Below are 12,644 nucleotides of genomic sequence, written 5' to 3'. Positions count from 1 at the left end.
GCAGAAATCAGCAGAATTTCCTTCTACATCCAGTGTTTGCGTAGAAGAGATTTTGAACCTAATCTCCTATGACTGACTTTTCAGAGATTATGAAGTTGATGCCTTGAGAAATAAAAATGCTTGAAAAAAGCAATTAAGCCTAGAACTTCCAAATAGTTAAACAATTAAAACACACATAGTCCCAGTAATTCCAGAAACCACATACACAAAGTCTCACTAACATGATTGCCTAGACATTAGCCAAACAAGGAGAACAATAAACGTGCCAAAGGTGTCAGGAAAGGCCCTGAAGCCTCACAACGAACTATATGATTTTAAGAATGCTGAGAGTAGGAGAAATAGTCTTCTTCAGGGAAGAACACACCAACTGGTTGTCCAATACCAACTGGCCAGTCATGAAAACCTAAATGTACTAACATTATACAGATTGAGCTGGTAATATTTAGGGCTATAGGTATACGTACATGGATACATCATACATAGAGGATGTGCTAGCTCACTGCTGAACCCTGAAGATAGTCAATTTTCATATCCCCTCAGCTAACTTTGACCTTTGCAGGCTTGACCTCGATAGCTATGATACCTTCATATGTAGTCTCATCATTTGTTCTGTCCTCTGTCTGTTCTTTACCTATGTAATCTCAACAGGATGACAGACAGCTTCGTCATCACTTTATTCTAAGTCAGAGTTTCATTGAAGTGAATGGCACCAGAGCCATCAATTACAGCTACTGGAATATCTTGCATGTGCCCTTTCGTTTGCATTGCATTTGCTGTTACTAATGTACTGCGTCTTTGTGGCCTCCTTCCGCTTACATTTTCTGTGTCTTCCTGATGAGTTTTTATGCCATACGTAAAAGTAAATGAATTCTGCCACCATCACCATAAAAGATGAAAAAGCCACTCTGTTTAATTTAAAATTGCAATGTTGCATCTGACCCTACACAGCAGTATAGATACACTTTTCTAACTTGTCCTAAACCAAGACCCCATCTCAGTCTCCATGGTTCATCTATACTGCTTAATTGCATACCTTTTAAGTATGTCCTGTCCCAGTTCCCAAAAGCTTAATTTTGAGAATTTCTGTGCTATGGAGACTCACTTAAATCCTCTGAATCTCAATAGACTAATTACTTAATGGAGAACTCTTTCCATAGCTTGTCAGATGCCTGTCTATGCATGTTTTTGGTGCAATTGTTCATTTGTTTTCCCATTTTTACTCTATTTTGAGATGAGCTCTTTTATATAATAAATCTAAGCGGTACTGCGTGCTCAGCAGAGTCTCACTAAGAGACATCACTAAAATATCCTGTGAGTTGTGTGTAGGTTCAGAGAGTTTGTAGACCCTGGCTATGTGTATCAACAGTCTCTGGTTTTCTGCAGCTTCATTCTAAGCTAATATTTAGAGTGCAGTCCCGGGGTGGGGGGGAACCTTATTTGGAAGGAACATTTGGCTGTAGAGATTCATGTAACCCCATCATTTGTCTTGTAAGGGTATTTATCCTACTCACTCAGAAGGACAATTAGCTTACCAAAAGAGATTTTTTTGCCAGTGAAATTTGGACTGTTGTTGATTGCACCAACAGTAAAGACAATAACCTGGAGCCTACATGGATTAAGCCAACAATGTAAAGATAATTGTATCTTGACCAATTTTGAAAAAATATATCCTTAGGCTATGAAAGAAATATAGGTAAGGTAAGGGCTTAGCTATTTGTATGCCAGTAAAGTATCATCTTATGGGTATAAAGCCTGGGCTCAATTCTCACACCTCTGGAAAAAAATACATCTAGTTTTGACAAATTGAGAGTATATATCTATTTCTGGTAAGTTAATACATTTAGGCTGCCTTAACTCTGTAACTAATTCTGACTTACTTTAACCAGGCATTTAAAATTTTTGATACCTGATTTGATTTTTATTATGCATACGAGGAGAATGTGACATATAGCTTAGGTTTTAGTCTTTAAAGAAATCCTGGATCCTGAGTTTTGCTTTTTTTTAGCATCTGCACCAAACACATATAGGCGTTTAAGGGTATAACATTTGTCTTAATTTTCCATTGCAATCACTATGTAACTCTTTCCATAAATTTATAATTTATTTTATCATTGTATACCCTTATATAGTTGTTTGAATTTTCTCTATATAGGCTGATTTCATATATGTTTAGAAATACTCATTTATACACTGCTTGGAGTGCTTTGTGTGCTAAAGTAAAAATAAGTGTGGACAAAAAAAGAGAGAGAGAGAGAGAGAGAGAGAGAGAGAGAGAGAGAGAGAAATATCATGTGACTTCCAAAGTTCTAATGACAGAGCTTCATTATGTGCATATCTTATATAGGTCTTCTTTACTTCATCCTTATGGGCCATTTCTTCACCTCCCTTTACTTGTTCCTATGAAACTCAAGACCACCATTCTACAGAACATGCACTAAGTCACTAATAACTGACCCTACGTAAGTTAAAATTTCCTAGTGTTAGTAAGATAAACATTAGCCAAATTATTTCAGTCATGCTTTTATTTAAGTACTTAAAATACTTTACTACATGTTAAACACAAACTCAACATGTAATCAGTACACCCATGGAGACATTTGACTTTCTCAGCAGAGTCTTTGGGATCCAGGCTCATCCCACAGCAGACCTCACTACGGCCCAGGGCATGATTTGGCCTTCAGCACCTAATGAGGCTCATAGCTAGTGTTTGCACACCCTTGTCCTCCCCTGATGTATTGTAACTGTGCTTCACAGCTGGTCTGTGCCAAAAACCACCTTCAATAAAACAGAAGGAGCGGTTTAACAGGCTTTTAGGATTACTGTGTATTTTCTTCTTTGATATTGTCAGTTTCTACAGCCCTGGGATTTCATTTGAAAACTCATCTGAAATGATTAGGAACATGAAGATTGATTTGTTTTTCTCATAGTTTTAGAGGCTCTTTCGTTTGTCCTTCAAATTAATATTTGGTTACTTCTGGTTTACAAGACAGTCTCTCAAGTAACTCAGCCTGGGCTTGAACTCTGTGCGTAGCTGAAGTTGGCCTTGACATTTTTATGCCCCATGCCCCCCCCCCCATTTTCCAAAGGTGGAATCCCAGGAGTCTCCTCCCATGTTTGACAGATGAATGAATTTTAACACGTTGTCTTTGCCACTTGGATAATACTAGTTCAAAAATTTCAAGTACTGACACATTTCCTCGTGGCCGCTGATGCTATCAGAGTAGGCCCTGGAGAAGAGGAGGCCTTTGAGTTCCACGAGCCTTCAGGTGCTGTGATTTGAACTGGAAACCTCCAGCTCTGTCATCAGAAACAACCGCTGCCAGTTGCTTTCCTTGAAACATTCCTTCCTCCATTCATGCTTTTGTAAATGCCTTCTAAATGTGTAGCTTGAATAAACACGTTTTTTTGTTTCTAAATTGTTCCTTCAAAAACAAAAAACAAAAACCAAAAACCCTATTCTATGAAAAAAGCAGGTAGTTTAAATTGAATCATGTTTTTTCTTGAGACAGCTATCATTTCTTATTATACTTTCCAGCTCAGCATACAAAATATTTATGTTTTTGAGAGCTAGACAGATGATTGGCGGGTAGACTATAGATAAATAGATAGACAAACAGACAGTTAGATGTAGGTAGATGGTAGTGTCTACTATTTAGGAATAAGCACTGAGGTTTGAGCATTTTTACTACATAGGTGATATTTTAAAGCTATGGGACCAAAAAAACAAAACAAAACAAAAAACCCTAAAACAAAAACCAAAAAAACCCCTAAACCCAAACAAAAAAAAACTTGCCAAGTCAGTGAGAGCAGACAATAAATAGAACACGTGGCCCAAGCCTTATAAGACACAAAGGCTACCAGGTGAAAATAAAATAAAATAAGCCAAGAAAAGAAAACAAGAAGTCATGAGTGATATGGCAAGCAAATCCAAGGGTGGCCTCATGTAAAAAGAATTTTTATTCACCGGATTCAATTGTTGTCTCGGAGGCTTACTGCCTCTGTCTGCTAACCTAGGCCTAGTTCTGGAAGCTTTTAGCCTCTGTACAATCTAACCTAGGCCTAGAATGTTTTCATCCTCTGTGACTTACTGTTTAATAAGCTCACCCTTTCCCGTTCTTTCTGAGCTCCTAGCTGGCTCATTCAATTCAACTGTTATGGCTCAAACTCCTTTTCCAGCTATCTTATCCAAACAGGCTTCTCTCTGTGCCCCTGAATTGCCCTTCTTGGCCTCAAACTAACTCCAGCAATCCGCCCTAATCTGCTGGCTCCTTCACCCTTCAACTTCTCTGTAAAACTCTCCCAGTAAAACTGCCTCCTCTCCCTCTCTGCACTACCCCTTTAAGTCCATTCCCTGATTTGTAGCTTCTCTGATTTGTCACTTTTTCTGCCAGTTAATTAGACACCCCTTCCAAACATAGCAACTTCCCTTCTACAAACTAACTTTTCCCTTCATTTGGGATCAAAGGCCGGCACCACCACGCCAGGACTTACGTTCTTTTTTACCCGGAACCTGCTCTATACCAGGCTGGCCTTGAACTCGGATCTGTTCCCCTCTGTTTCCTGGATTAAAGGCGTATTTGTATTCATCAGGTCACACCGACCTAGAAGGTCTTTGGATGTGATCTCTTGCCAGAGGAGCCAGGTTCTGACTTAACATTTCTCCACTGCCTGAAGCTACTAGACATGTGAGATCATTTAATTGAAGTGAGTACAAGAATACATTCATGCACATTAGCTCAGATACTGTCAGTGTGAGCATTGATCTAGTAGAGGGAGAGCCAGAGTTCTGTGGCTTTTTCAGGGGAGCACAGCATAGAGAATGCTGTTGCGGTTGGGTATTGATCGGACCATTCAGCCGGCTGTAGAATGGTTGTGAGTGCTTATCCAAGCAAGACTGGGGGCGGGGGTACACGAACAGAGTGCAGTCAACCTTCCCTCACCATGAGCTTCCTGTGAAGTTGCTTGGCAACCCAGGTAATATACAGATCATTTACATCACTCTGGTTCTTCCTTCCCAAGTAGTAGACGAGTATTTATGGACTAAGATGCCAGGTGCTTTGATTCTGCACACTGCCACTTGCCCCTGTGATGCCCTTAGGACCCAGTGCTGCCTTGCTAGCCTTCATAGTCCTGATATTTAGGTTTTCTTAGACTGGAGTATTTTGTCACCTTCTCCAGCTTCCCAACATGCAGACTGACAATGCGGGACTTTCCAGCCTTAATGGGCCTGCGGGTTAATGGACTAAACCCACCAGCTTTGTTTCCTTAGGTATCATGACTAAGGAACACATGAGGGCAGGAAGTTACTTTTATATCATGGGCCATTTATTTTAATTGATAAGGCACCACATTTTTGGTAACGAAGCATGGAGAGCGTGTTGGGTTTTCACAAGAGAACAGAGGAGAAGGAAGAAGTTGAGTCAGTTGGATTGAATGTCTTGCTGGGAACAAGAGGGCTGAAGTTGTCCGGATGTGCTAGGTAGTGTGATTAAGGCCGGGAGGTTGGAGATGGAGCTTTAAAGGTGACTAAGGCTTCAAATGATGGAACAGGAGCATCCTTAAGGGAAGGGGCTCCGGGAAGTGTGAGTGTGGAACGCTGAAAGAGTAACCTTATGAGAAATGGAAGAGACTGCCACACGGTAACATGAAGAGCGCATTGCCAGTGGGTAGCATAGCATGAAGAATGCACCCAACAAAATCAGCAAGGAATCTCTATGAACCAAACCCCTCCGCTGAGAAAGTAACAGTAAGAAGTGGTCTAAAGATGCCTTATCCTAACGGAAAGATCCTTACCTTCTACTTTTACTGATCATCTTCAATGACTGTCTACTGCCTGAGCACACAGTTCCAAGGGACTTCACGTGGCCTCCGTGTCTTACACAAACCACCGTCTTAACACCATTAGCCCCGTTCGTCATCCAAGCTCCCTCTCATGCTCTGTAGAGCGAGTGCCTAACTACGGGTGACTCACTCAGCTCCGTCTTCATCTACCTGCCGTGGTTCTGGCATCTGCCATCCTCACACCCTCTGTAGATGCGCTCTATTTGGCCTTTCTCCTAACTAAAAGGATTGTGTGCACTACTACAAAATGCATGCTTTTGAAATGACCTCCCTGATGCCATTTGCTTGTAACAGATACACACACACATATGTGTGTGTGTCTGTATCTATAACATTATGATTTCTTTTAAAGGAATTTGTTTCTTCATAAATATATAAATATTTAACATGTGTCCAAATATAAGTAAGTACATATGATTTTATAATCTCTATACAATTACTTTGGATTTCAATCTAAAAAGCATGAAGTTCACATTGCTCTCATTTCCCTATTTAACCCTATTCATATTATACAGATTTATAATTTCTTGTGTTTATTTTGTAATATCTTATTTATACTTAGCACCCTGATCTTCCTGTTTATCCCTTAAGCTCCACAATGTACATATTTTAAAGGGGAAAAATCCCTACATTATCTTATATAAGGTTTACAGGCCTACACTCAATCAAAAATCCATGACACCAATTATGTCATATATGTAAAGGCTTCTTGGCTAATATTGACTTGATTTTACTGCAATGCAGCTTTCTGTTTTGAAGGAGGGCACTGTCAACACATAACAATTATGGTGGTGTAGGTTCTCCACCCTATAAGGGGAAAAACACACACGTTATCCTGGCGCCTACAGGTAGATAAAAGTTAACTAGAAGAAAACTGAGCAAGATACGCAACTTGCTAGGATGTACAGGGAACATGTGGCTTTTACTTGATTCGTTCTTGATATGATAAAAGTTCAACAGTCATCCTACATATGGTTGTTATTAGTTTGATCAGAGAGAAATCCAAACAACATCCATGTCCAAGTTAAAGGAGGTACGCACTTTGAGGTTAGATGTTTTAGTTAAAGCTGTACTCAGCCTGAGAGAAACAAAAGAAGGGGATACTGTTCTAGACAGACACACATAACTGGGCAAAGCATCATTTCTACCATCATTGGCAATACTGCTATACAAAGAAAATCATGCATATTGGAATATAAGTTGCTACAACACGTTTTCTGTTTTGTTTTGTTTTGTTTTGTTTTTTTTTTAATTACAAAGGCCAAATACTCTGATGGAGATTTAATGACATGTATGTGTTAGTGAGTCTATTTCAAAGTAATATTAAGGGTGCTAATAGCTGAGACACTCACACACTAGTGTCGCACGTCCCTCACTCACGCACTTACCAGTACATCAGCTTTCCCGCTCAACCCCTTCCCGTAGTCATCAGTTGCGATCACTTGAAACTTGAAGTAGGATCGCCTCATATTGTGGAAGAGCATGGCTGTCTTGATGAGCCCTGTGTATGCTTCCACCACGAATCCCTCTTTGCCCTCTTTAATCGGTGGTATGATGAGCCTATAGGCCATGGCGCTATAGTTTCCTGTGTCCCTGTCTGTGGCCTAGGAGGAGAAAAACAAAACAGAAGTGAAAAACAGATGTTACGTCATCAGCCAGAAAGAAGAAAATGCTTGCTACTGGAAGGCTTATTCCCACTTCCAAGGCTGCTTGGGTAATAGCGCAGAACATTTCTCCCAAGATTCCATTTCTTTGAATATCACTATGCATATACAGAAGATACATCTGCATGCCAAATAGTTTTCGTTGGAATGATACTGGCTCTAGAATGGTTGTTACAACAGATTACAACAGATAAGGAGCCAATCAGTCAAATTTTATGTATCTGTCAGGATGAGTTCAAATTTAGGCTATGGATCCAAATGCTGGGCATGGTGGCATCTATTGGTTACTTGAAGATCATCATGTGGCTGTGAGGTCTTTCTTTTTTTCCCCCCGCCCCCAGATTTGTCAGGAAGGTTTAAAAAAAATTTTTTTATTAATTTATTCATATTACATCTCAATTGTTATTCCATCCCTTGTAACCTCCCATTCCTCCCTCCCTCCCATTTTCCCCTTACTCCCCTCCCCTACGACTGTGACTTCTCCCCCTGTATATGCTCACAGGGTATCAAGTCTCTTCTTGGCTACCAGCTATCCTTCCTCTGAGTGCCACCAGGCCTCCCCATCCAGGGGATGTGGTCAAATATGGGGCACCAGAGTTCATGTGAAAGTCATACCCCACTCTCCACTCATCTGTGGAGAATGTCCTGTTCATTGGCTAGATCTGAGTATGGGTTTGAAGTTTACTGCCTGTATTGTCCTTGGCTGGTGCCATAGTTTGAGCAGGACCCCTGGGCCTAGATCCACCCATTATAATAGGAAGGTTTTTTGTTGTTGTTTTTGGTTTTTTGTTTTGTTTTTTGTATAATTGTAAATTTTGTCTGTAAAAATTTTCATGAATGTATTTTGGTCATGTTTTCCTTTCCCCCCAACTCCTACCAGGTCTTTCCTGCTTCTCTACCTACTCAACCTCATATTGTCTTTTCTTCCAATAAACGAACAAAAAACAAAAAGAAAAAAAAAAAAAGGAAATTGAAACAAACAAAAATCAAAATTTTGACCTAGCATGTAGTCTAACAGGTGGGACATATAAAGTGCTGTGCAATGGCATATCAAATTAAAATAAGTCAGACATTATAATTTTAACAAATACATTTATGGATATTTGAGTAAATGCCAACCAGTTAATGTTCTAGCCAGACGATGATAGGTAGATGCTAACTCTGTCTTCTCTGACCCTCTTGAGTAAGCTTGGTTCCTGGTGACAGGAAGTTATGGTGTGCAGGCTTAAGTTTCTTATCATTTAGGTTAAAAAAAAAAAAAGAAATAACTCAGATTTTTCCATTTCTTCTTTAAAAAATGGCTACAAGCAGAATATAATTACATGGGTCCCATGGCTTCTATGTAAGGGGAAATTTTCAGGATGCCAGTTTCAGAATTGCTTCAAAGTGAATGGCTAAGAAAAGAAAGGGTGGGGGCTGCAGATGCTCTCAGCATTGAAGAGCACTGGCTGCTCTTCCAGAGGACCTAGGTCAGGTTCCCAGCACCCACCCGATAACTCAGAACCATCTAGAACTCCAGTTTCCAGGGACCTGATGCTCTCTCATGGCCTCTGTAGGCATTAGGCATGCAAGTAGTAGATGGGCATGCATGCAGACAAAAATCTCATGCACTTAAAATAAAAAGTGTCTTAAAAACATAAGGTTTCTTATAAAAAAAACTTAAAAATAATAAGTAAATACATAATATATCCAAATTAAAGACCAAAGTGTATACAACTCAATTAACTTTTATATAGGTAGAACAGGTATTTGGAATGGAAGCTGTAAAACTTCACATTAAGTTTTCCACTTTCAATACTGAATATACAACAAGAAAGGCTAAATGCAAGAGGATGAGGAATGACCGAAGGCAGGCAATGGACACGCTTTATGAAAGAGCATACAGCTCACATTGTTTTTCTAATACTAACATGGGCTTTTGTTTTGGGTAGTGGATAAGTCCATAAAATATATTTAATACAGAATATATATTAAAAATTGTGGACAAGAGAATCAGATGTCTATATAATATCTATTACCAGGCTATATGTAAATTATTCAGGATATATAGCAGTCATATTTCTGCTTTCAGCATTATTTTCCATTACACAGTTATTCATACTTTTTATCAGCATTTAACTTAAAACATAGTATGTTAAACATTTTTAATTCACATTAAAGCTCTAAGAGCTCTACCAAAGTAATTTAATAGCAAGAAAAACACTGCTTAGGAAGCTACTGTTCTAATTGTAACAGTGGTGCCTAATAGAATGTTCTGGGCCACAGCAGATATCAGCCACATACAACCACTGAGAATCTGAAATGAGGCTGAGGTGGCCAAAGAAGCAGAATCCTAACTCGATCCAAGTGAATTACAGAGTGGTACTGTTGATATGTAAACAGCGACAGTAGTAAGTATTAGCGTAGACACAGTAAGGTATAGTATAAACCTGACTTGGCTTCAAGCTTTATACATATTCCAAACATTTAAAGCATTTCAAGATAGCCCCCCATCTACACAACAAGGAAATTGTCGTATACTAAATAACTTAGACATTTCAATTCAAGATTTAAAAATAAATTATGAGTCCCCTAAATTGCTGTCATGGTTAATTTTGATCGCCAACCCGACTGAATTTAGAATTATTGAGGATGGCTGTGAACTGAACTCGGGACCACAGAGCTCCTCTGAAAGATTCTACCCAGCAGGGGATGGAAGCAGGAGCTGAGTCTCATAGCCAGACTTCTGGCAGAGGGCAGAGTGGGAGGATAGAAGGATCTGGAAGGGACAGGAGCTTCACAAGGAGACCAACAGAACCAACAAATGTGGGCCCAGTGGGGCCTGCGGAGACTGATGCACCAACCAAGGACCATGCGTGGAGAGGACCTGGGCCTCCTCTTCAGATGCAGGTAGCCAGTGGGCAGCTCAGCCTCGATATGGGTCCCCTAGTACGGGGAACAGGGGCTGTCATTGCCATGGACACTTGTCTTTTCTTTGATCACTTTCCCCTGGAGGAGTGCCTTACCAGGCCACAAAGGAAGAGGCAGCCCTGATGAGACTTGGTAGGCTGGGGTGAGTTGGTAGGGAAGAAGGGTTCCCCTCTCTGAGGACTAGGGGAGAGGCATAGGGAGGAAGAGGAAGGGAGGGGGAAGGAGGAGGAAGGGGGGGGGACTGGGAGGAGATGAGGGTGGCTATGATTGGGATGTAAAGTAAATAAATTTATATAAAAATTTTTAAATAAAGAAAAGAAAAGAAAACTGAATGTGCCACACGTGATGGCACATGCATGCCTTTAATCCCAGCACTGGGCGGGGAGGGTGGTAGTGGTACAGAGACAAGTGGATCTCTGTGAGTTCTAGGCCTGCCTGGTCTACCAAGGGAGTCCATGACTGCCAAGACGATCCAGAGAAACCCTGTCAGGGAGGGAGGGGGAAAGGAGCCCCACGAAAAAGCCAAGCACAAAACCAAAAAGCCCAAAAAACCCTCCTCAAAACTAAATGTACATTATAAGAAAACAAACAAAACAAAACAAAAAACCAAACTACCTAGGAGACACATGTGTGTGTGTCACAGGGGAGGCATTTCCAGGGACGACATTTAACAGAGGTCTTCCCATAAATGTTGGCAGTTCTAGACTAGTGTCTCAAACTGAACAAAATGCAAAAGTGGAAGAGGCCATGTGGACCCCAGAATCCATCTGTCTGCCTCTTGACTGCACATGTACTGTGCCCGGCTGCCTCATGCTCTTGCCGCCCTGCTCTGCTGGTATACATGTGCACTCACACATGAAACCATGCATACCTATGTAAAAACATGCACACAACATGGCACGCTCAGACATACACAAAAAAGATTCGATGCGTTCAATTTTTAGCTTTCGGTTAGCATTACAATTTCTCTTTAAGGAAATAACTTATTGTTAACGTAAACTTTGAAGTGCTCCATATTTGACCACCTCCTCTTGGTGGGGAGGCCTGATGGCACTCCAAGAAAGAATAAGCAGGCTACCAAGATGAGACCTGATAGCCTATGACCATATGTATGGTCTAAGACCATAGGTAGTCTTAGACCTAGGGGAGGGGAATAGGATGAAAGCGGGAGGGAGGGAGGAACGGGAGGATACAAGTGATGGGATAACAATTGAGTTGTAATCTGAATAAAATTAATAAAATTAAAATAAAAAAGAAATATAATAGTCATACCCAAAGTATATCTATGAGGCCAATATGTATATTAAAAATCAAAACTCCCCAGTATCCTCGTGGCTGGCACCACAGGCATCAGTTTACACCCAGGCCTTACTCTCAGCAGGGAAACCACTGGCCTGGTTGTATTATTATTTTTTCTTTTTTTTTTTTCCTTTTTTTATTATTAATTTATTCAAATTACATCTCAGTTGTTAGCCCATCCCTTGTATCCTCCCATTCCTCCCTCCCACCCGCTTCCCCCCCTATTCCCCTCCCCTATGTCTGTGACTGAGGGGGACCTCCTTCCCCTATATATGCTCATAGGGTATCGAGTCTCTTCTTGGTGACCTATTATCCTTCCTCTGAGTGCCACCAGGCCTCCCCATCCAAGGGACATGGTCAAATATGGGGCACCAGAGTTTGTGTGAAAGTCAGATCTCCTTCTCCACTCAATGGTGGAGAATGTCCTGTCCATTGGCTAGATCTGGGTAGGGGTTCGAAGTTTACTGCCTATATTTTCCTTGGCTGGTGCCATAGTTTGAGGAGGACCCCAGGGCCCAGACCCGCCTGTAGTTTTCCAGGACCCTCTGGATCCTTCTATTTCCTCATTCTCCCATGGCCTGGTTGTATTATTATTATTTAGGTTTGCTTATTCTCAAAGTTTATATTGATAGAGTCAGCACAGGTTCTATATTGTGACTCAACTATTACACCATGTCTTGTGTCGTAAAGCTCAACCGTGTGTAACTTTATGATAAATGCTAACAACACGGTGATGTTTGTTTGTTTGTTTGCTTATTTATTTATATATTTATTTTATTTTATTTTTTTTGAAAACAGAGTTTCTCTGTGTAACAGCTCTGGCTATCCTGGAACTCCCTCTGTAATCCAGGCTGGCCTTGAACTCACGGAGATCCACCTGCCTCTGCCTCCCAAGTGTGGGGATTAAAGGTGTGAGACACCACTGCCCAG

The 12,644-nt window shown here is 40.7% G+C and overlaps 1 protein-coding gene across 1 annotated transcript in view; it reads right to left on the bottom strand.

The window, feature by feature from the left end:
- Pcdh15 (protocadherin related 15) overlaps positions 1-12,644 on the bottom strand; it is a 428,603-nt gene that overhangs the window by 50,906 nt on the left and 365,053 nt on the right. Inside the window, exon 25 of the mRNA XM_051153212.1 lies at positions 7,230-7,445. Within this exon, the coding sequence (XP_051009169.1) occupies positions 7,230-7,445 (216 nt within the window). The remainder of the gene's footprint in view (positions 1-7,229; positions 7,446-12,644) is intronic.

The sequence above is a fragment of the Acomys russatus genome, chromosome 11 (genome assembly GCF_903995435.1).
Source record: "Acomys russatus chromosome 11, mAcoRus1.1, whole genome shotgun sequence".
Taxonomy (NCBI): domain Eukaryota; kingdom Metazoa; phylum Chordata; class Mammalia; order Rodentia; family Muridae; genus Acomys; species Acomys russatus.
Note: the sequence above shows the minus strand (reverse complement) of the source record. Positions and strands in the feature narration are given on the sequence as shown.